The sequence below is a fragment of the Grammomys surdaster genome, unplaced genomic scaffold (genome assembly GCF_004785775.1).
Source record: "Grammomys surdaster isolate TR1022 unplaced genomic scaffold, NIH_TR_1.0 165826, whole genome shotgun sequence".
Classification (NCBI taxonomy): Eukaryota; Metazoa; Chordata; class Mammalia; order Rodentia; family Muridae; genus Grammomys; species Grammomys surdaster.
In genome coordinates, this window is record NW_021623240.1 from 1 (window position 1) to 8,557 (window position 8,557).

At 37.1% G+C, this 8,557-nt stretch overlaps 1 protein-coding gene across 1 annotated transcript; it reads right to left on the reverse strand.

Annotated features, from left to right (window-relative positions):
• Positions 1-8: 8 nt before the first annotated feature.
• Positions 9-587, reverse strand: LOC114615853 (vomeronasal type-1 receptor 2-like; the record flags this gene model as incomplete). Its single annotated transcript, XM_028761465.1, has 1 exon — positions 9-587. A coding segment is annotated over exon 1 (579 nt), but the record flags the coding sequence as incomplete, so codon positions are not given.
• Positions 588-8,557: the final 7,970 nt, after the last annotated feature.

The following is an 8,557-nucleotide window of genomic DNA, read 5'->3' on the forward strand; positions in this document are numbered from 1 at the left end:
ATGGCCACATAGAAGAGATCATGAGTGATGATAAGGCTAAAAAATGACCCTGAGTCATCCTTCTGAAATTTTTTGTTTTGACAATAACCATGTGAATAACCATGGCCAATTTGAGTAAAATTGGTTTTGGCAATTACCAAGTCAAGCATATATCCGTAGATGAAAAGGTTAATAAGCCAGGAGCAAAGTAAGGAATAAAAAATCCATCTAGAGAGTCTAGGTTTAAGCCAGGCCCACTTAGAATTACTGGGAGTGATAGTAATGACTTGAAATATGCTTAGAACAGAGGTTGTGCAGATGGACAAACCCCGGCTGATTCTGAATGAAAACAAAACTGCCTTACAACCGATATCGTCCAGAAAATTGGGTACTCTAAAGGAAAACATGATATCTTTTATCAATGTGAACATGATTGTTGACAGATTAACTATTGTCAGGTGCAGGAAAACTGAATCTATTAACTTCTTAAAATGAGGCCTGAAAAGGAACATGTATATATATAACATTAACAGTGATGAGTTTCCTATCACACCAAGACAAAACTGGAATATGAGAAGGATCTGAAAGATGGTGTTGCTTGGAAGCATTATGTTAATATGGGTCAGGTTAGTTAGTTGTAGAGTATGAAATAAATGGACTGTATTTAAAACGATTTTTAAAATGACGTTTGTAGGAAAATATGATTGACAGCTCAGGAGCAGAGAGAACTGATGAAATGCCGAACTCTTTCCTTGTCTTCTCCTCCTCCACTTTCTCTTTCCTTCTTCTTTTTTTAAGTCATAGACGCTCTATATAACAATATCTGAAACTTGCCAGGTTTGTAGACCAGGTTGGCCTTGAACTCATAGAGATCCACTTACTTCTACCTCCAAAGTGCTCAAATAATGCCATTGACTGGAGAAATGTACAACTTCTTTCAATGTTAGGTCCAGAGATGACACTTTAGCAACTTCATTCCTGAGATTCTTGACCATCCTAGAGAATAAAGTGTTGAGAATAATAAAGGATCAAATCCACCCAAACTCCCTAAATTCTGGTATTTCAAGCAGAAGTATATGTCGACCTATGTGAAAGCCAAATTTGCATGTTATGAGGGAATTAAAAATTACTTATTATATGTGTATGAGTGTTTTTCCTGCAATGTCTGTGCATTATTTATATTCATATCTTGGGATCAGACCTTGGATCTCTGGAAGAGCAGCTAATGGTCTTTAACTGTTGAGCCATCCTTCCAGCCCCAATGAATTTCTATTCATCAGTCAGTATTTTCTCTTTAACCTAAGTATCAATGTCTTTATGTTTAAAACAACATTTGCTTTTACCACATATGTAGTAATGCGTGTACTTGACCTTTAGTGCCTGTGCTACACATACATTTCTGTCAGCTTAGTGATGATTAAATTCTTAGACTTTCCATGTGGGACTCTTTCCTTCTCACTCTACTCAACAGGCTGACCAGTCATGTTTTGAGGCATTTCATTTCATTATATCTATTTACTTTGCTCACTACTTAGAGCTCAGCAGCCGATAGGCAGAACACAAAGGCTAGGATAAGATTACAAGTCTCATAGTATTGGGCACATCTTTACAAAAATGTGTTTTCTGTGATATTCAGTGACCAAATCAATCAGGCTGATTCTGATTGATAAACCCACTCTAAGAAAGATTTGTAGTTTTTGCCTTTGCAAAGTCTGAATTCTATTTGTATTTGAAGGTTCTTTTGTGTTTGTGGTACAGCAGCAGAGCACTCAGGGTCACTGTTACAGAGAGAATGACAATGACACAAGATTCATAAATTCTGACCTGGAACTTTACAACATTGTTATGTCACCAATATTCTGTTGATTTGTGTGTGTGTGGGTATGGGATGGTCTGTATATTAACTTTAGACTCATTCCCCCACTGATGTAATTATTTTTGATACCTGAAATGCAAACCTTTATACTTTACTAGATATCTATGGCTTCCTCAAGAGTCTCTTTTATTCTGACAAGGTTTATTAGACTTTTACCAATATGCTAGTCTGAATTCTCATTACACACATGAATCTCTGTTTTGGCACCAGTCCCTACAAAAGGCAAGATAATTCTATTTGAAGGGGCAACATTTGACTTACTTAAAGAATGAGTAGTGGAGACACAATGCCTATCTAAGAGTAACAAAATTAATTTTAAATTTTGTATCAATATACAAAAATTTATACCAGTGCAAGCTTTAAACTTGTATCAATATAAAATTTTGCACCAATGTAAGAAATTATAATTCAATTTTGTATTAAAATTTAGAGATTTTTACCAGTTTAAGGTTATGTTTAAAATGTGTTTTAAGAGTAAATTTAGTAATCCATTCTCACAACTCTTTCAAGAATACAAGGCTTCTAGTCTCTATCTTCACTCTGGAGATAACTCTGTGGCACAGCTTTCTGTACCCAAATCCTGCCCAAAGAGAGCTGTTCTCACAGGACTGTGGTCACTCCTAAGTTCACAGGCGAGACCAACACTTTTGTTCTAATAACTGGCTATAGAGGGACCTGCCAGAAAACCACAAGGCACAGGGACCACAGAACATCTGGGGACAGGAGCCTTTTCATCTCACTTTGCACCCCAGAGTTAACCCTGTGGCACAGCTCTCTGTACCCAAATCCCACCTGGAGTGAACTGGTCTCCCAGTGATGATGGCACACCTAAAATCACAGGATCATAGTCTCAAGAAGGGATAGGCTCCAGTGAGAGACAGCAAGAGCAACTAATATCAGAGATAACCAGATGGCAATAGGTAAGCATAAGAACCTAAGTAACAGAAACCAAGGCTTCTTGGTATCATCAGAATTCAGTTATGCCACCACAGCAAGTCCTTGATAACCTAACACACAAGAAAAGAAAGATGCATATTTAAAATCACATCTCATGATGATCATAGAGGACTTTAAAATCACAGTTAACTTCCTTAAGGAAATAGAGGAAAACACAGGCAAACAGGCAGAAGCCCTTAAAGAGGAAACACAAAAAGTCCCTCAAAGAATTAAAGGAAGACACAACCAAACAGGTGATGTTTGGTGATGGAACTAAAGAAAATCATCCAGGATCTAAAAATGCAAATAGAAACTGTAAAGAAATCACAAAGGGAGACAACCTTGGAGATAGAAAACCTGGGAAAGAGATCAGAAGTCTAGCATCATCAACAGACTACAAGAAGTAGAAGACAGAATCTCATGTGCAGAAGATATCATAGAAAACATTGACACAACTCTCAAATAAGTTTCAAAATGAAAAAAGCTCTTAACACAAAACATCCAAGAAATCTAGAACACAATGAAAAGATGAAACCTAAGGATAATAAGTATAGAGGAGATTGAAGATTTCCAACTTAAAGGACCAGTAAATCTCTTCAACAAAATTATAGAAGAAAATTCCCCTAACCTAAAGACAGAGATGCTCATGAGATTAAAAGAAGCCTAGAGAACACCAACTAGACTGGACCAGAAAAGAAATCCCTCCTGTCACATAATAATCAAAACACCAAATGCAGAAAACAAAGAAAGAATATTAAAAGTAGTAAGGGAAAAGGTCAATTAACATATTAGTGAAACCACAGAATTACACCAGACTTCTCAACAGAGACTACAAAAGCCAGAAGATCCTGGGCAGATATCATACAGATGCTCAGAAAACAAAAATGCCAGACTAGTCTACTATGCCCAGCAAAACTCTCAATTACCATACATGGAGAAACCAAGATATTCCATGACAAAAACAAATTTACATATCTTTCCACAAATGTAGCCCTACAAAGGTTAATAGATGGAAAGTTGAACACAAGGAGGGAAACTACACCCTAGAAATGCAAGAAAGTAATCTTCAAAACAAACCCAAAAGAAGATAGCCACACAAATATAATTACACATTTAACAACAAAAATGACAGGAAGCAACAATCACTATTCCTTAATATCTCTTAACATTAATGGACTCAATTCCCCAATTAAAAAAATAAGAGAATAACTAATTGGATATGTAAATAGAATCCAATATTTTGCTGCATACAGGAAATGCACCTCAGTGTCAAAGACAGACAATACCTCAGAGTAAAAGGCTGGAAAAAAATTTCCAAACAAATGGTCCCAAGAAACAAGCTGGAGTAGCCATTCTAATATCAAATATAGTTGACTTTCAAGCCCCCCCTTTTCCTTCCCCTCTCTTTTCCTCACCCTGTTCTCTTCCTCCCAAGTCCCTCTGACTCTTAACTTCTTTTGATTTTTTTGTTGTCCCTCCTAAGTAGGACTGAAGAATCCACACTTTGGTCCTCCTTCTTGAGCTTCATGTGATATGTGAATTGTATCTTGGGTGTTCCATGCATTTAGGCTGATATCCACTTATCAGTGAATGCATACCATGTGTGTTCTTTTATGACTGAGTTACTGTACTCAGGATGAAATTTTGTAAATCCATCAATTTTCTTGTGAATTTCATGAATTAATTGTAATACCTAAGTAGTACTCCATTGTGTAAATGTACCACATTTTCTATATCCATTCCTCTGTTGAAGGGCATCTGGGTTCTTTCCAGCTTCTGGCTATTATAAATAAAGCTGCTAAGAACATAGTGGAGCTTGTGTCCTTATTACATGTTGAAGCATCTTCTGGGTATATGCTCAGGAGTGGTATAGCTGGGTCTGCAGGTATTACAATGTCCAGTTTTCTGAGAAACTGCTAGAATGATTTCCAGAGTGGTTGTACCAGCTTGAAATAACAACAATAGAGGAGTGTTCCTCTTTCTCCACATCCTTGTCAGCATCTGCTGTCACTGGAGTTTTTGATGTTAGCCATACTGACTGGTGTGAGGTGAAATCTCAGGGTTAGTTTGATTTGCATTTCCCTGATGATATTTATTTAAGTGGTTCTCAGGCATTCGAGTTTCCTCAGTTGAGAATTTTTTGTTTATCTCTGTAAACCAGTTTTAAATAGTGTTATTTGATTCTCTGGAGTCTAACTTCTTGACTTATTTATACATATTTGATATTAGCCATTTATCAGATGGAGGATTTGTAAAGATCTTTTCTCAATATGTTGGCTGCCATTTTGTCCTATTGACAGTGTCCTTTGCCTTACAGGAGCTTTGCAATTTTATGAGGTCTCATTTGTTGATTCTTGATCTCAGAGCATAAGCCATTGATATTCTGTTCAGGACCCTTTTCCCTGTGCCCATGTGTTGGAAGCCCTTCCTTACTTTTTCTTCTATTAGTTTAAGTGTATCTGGTTTTATGTGGTGCCTTGATCCACTTGAACTTGAGCTTTGTACAAGGAGATAAGTATGGATCAATTTGTCTTCCAGTCCAAGCCAGTGCCATGAGCAGACCTTGGGCAATAACTCCTCACCCAATTCCACAACATCCAGAAGAAGCTCAACTCCCATGTGCTCTAACACACCCAGAATCATAGGTGAGGAGGCCACAATATCTGCCCCAACACCCTAACTTCAGGAGTATTTGGGACCAGTGGGATGTAGGGACGCAGGAACTGCCACCTCAGCAGTGGCACAGGTTCCTTCTGGTCTCAGCCAGTGCCCTGAACAAACACTGGTCACTAGCTCCTAACTCAAGCCCCCAAAATCCAGAAGAAGCTGGATTCCAAGGTGCTCTAACATGCCCAGGATCATAGGATCTCAGGAGCTTGGTCACACCAGGTCACACACCAGGTCACACACCGCACCTAAAGACAGTAAGTATAGAAGAGAATGAAGATTCCCAACTTTAAGGGCCAATAAATGTTTTCAAAAATATTATAGAAGAAAACTACCTTAACCTAAAGAAAGAGATGCCAATAAACATATAAGTAGCCTACAGAACTCTAAATAGACTGGACCAGAAAAAAATTTCCCCCTTCACATAATAATCAAAACACCAAATGCACAAAACAAAGAAAGCACATTAAAAGCAGTAAGATCAACCAAGTAAAAATCAACCAAGATGACCTCTCAATTCTGAACGAATATGCCCCAAATGCAAGGGCATCCACTATCATAAAAGAAAGTTTATTAAAGCTCAAAGCACACATGGCCCTTCACTCAATAATAGTGGGAGATTTCAACACCCTACACTCTGCAATGGAAAAATCATGGATCCAAAACTAAACAGAGACACGGTAAAACTAACCAACCTTATGAACCAAGAGTATTTAACACATATTTATAGAACATTTCATCCTAAAACAAAAGAATATACCTTCTTCTCAGCACCTCATGGTACCTTCTCTAAAACTGATCAAATAAGTGTTCATAAAACAGGTCTCAAGAGATACAAGAAGATTGAAATAATCCCCTGCATCCTATCAGATCACCACAGAATAAGGCTGGTCTTCAATAACTACAAAAACAAACAAAACCCCACATATACATGGAAACTGTACAACAGTCTACTCAATGATAAATTGGTCATGGAAGAAACTAAAGACTTTTTAGAACTTAATGAAAATGAAGGCACATCATACCAAAACTTTTGGGACACAATGAAAGCAGTGCTAAGAGGAAAATTCATAGCTCTGAGTGCCTCCTACATGAAACTAGAGAGAGGATACACTAACAACTTGACACTACACCTGAAATCTCTATAACAAAAAGGATCAATTACACCCAAGAGGAGTAGACAACAGTAAATATACAAACTCAGACCTGAATTCAATCAAGTAGAAACAAAAAGAAGTATACAAAGAATCAACAAAACCTGGAAAGAGCTGGTTTTTTGAGAAACTAAAAAAGATAGATAAATCCTTAGCCAGACTAACCAGAGAGCACAGAGTCAGTATCCAAATAAATAAAATCACAACTGAAAAGGGAGACATAACAACAGAAACTGAAGAAATTCAAAAAATCATCAGATCTTACTACTAAAGCCTATAGTCAACAAAATTGGAAAATATGGATTAAATGGGCAGTTTTCTAGACAGATACCAGCTACCACAGTTAAACCAGGAGCAGATAAACCATCTAAACAGTCCCATAACCCCTAAGGAAATAGAAGCAATGATTAAAAGGTCACAACGAAAAAAGTCCAGGACCAGATGGTGTTAGTATAGAATTCTATCACACCTTCAAAGAAGACCTAATACCTATACTCTTGAAACTGTTCCACAAAATACAAACAGAAGGAACACTACCCAATTGTGTTCTATGAAGACATAATTATGCTTATACCTAAACTGAACAAAGACCCAACAAAGAAAGAGAACGTCACATGAACTTTCCTTATGAACTTTGATGCAAAAATATTCAATAAAATTCTTCCAAACCAAATCCAAGAACACATTAAAACAACCATTCACCACAATCAAGTAGACTTCATCCCAGGGATGCAAGGATGGTTCAACATATGGAAATTCATCAACATAATCCACTACATGAACAAACAAAAGGAAAAAAATCACATGATCATTTCATTAGATGCTGAAAAACCATTTGACAAAATCCAACATCTCATCATGTGAAAAGTCTTGGAAAGATCAGGAATTCAAGACCCATACCTAAACATAGTAAAAGTGATATACAGTAAACCAGCAATATACACTAAAGCAGAACACCAATGGCTTATGCTTTAAGATCAAGAATCACCAAATGGGATCTTATAACATTGCAAAGCTTCTGTAAGACAAAGGACACTGTCAATAGGACAAAATGGCAACCAACAGATTGGAAAAATATCTTTACCAATCCTACATGGGATAGAGGGCTAATATCAAATATATGCAAATAACTCAAGAAGTTAGACTGCAGAGAAACAAATAACCCTATTAAAAATTAGGACCAGAGAGAAACAGAATTCTCAACTAGGGAAACTTGAATGTCTGAGAACAACCTAAAGAAATGTTCAACATATGTAGTCATCCAGGAAATGCAAATCAAAACAACCCTGAGGTTCCACCTCACACAAGTCAGAATGGGTAAGATCAACAATTGAGGTGACAGCAGATGCTGACAAGAATGTGGAGAAAGAGAAACACTCCTCCATTGTTAGTGGAACTGCAAGGTGTTACAAGAGCTCTGGAAATCAGTCTGATGGTTCCTCAGAAAATTGGACATAGTACTACCTGAGGATCCAGCTATACCACTCCTGGGCATATACCCAGAAGATGCTTCAACATGTAATAAGGACACAAGCTCCACTATGTTCATAGTAGCCTTATTTATCATAGCCAGAAGCTGGAAAGAAATGTCCTTCAACAGAGGAATGAATACAGAAAATGTGGTAGATTTACACATTGGAGTATTACTTGGCTATTAAAAATCATGAATTTGAGAAATTTTTTGGCAAATGGATCAAACTAGAAAATATCATCCTGAGTGAGGTAACCCAATCACAAAAGAACACACATGGTATGCAGTCACTGATAATTGGATATTAGCCCAAAAGATTGAAATACCCAAGATTCAACTCACAGACCACATAAAGCTCATGAAAAAGGATGGCCAAATTGTAAATGCTTCGATCCTTCTTAAAAGAAGTTACAAAATACTCATGGGAGCAAATATGGAGACAAATTGTGAGATAGAAACTGAATGAGGAGTCGA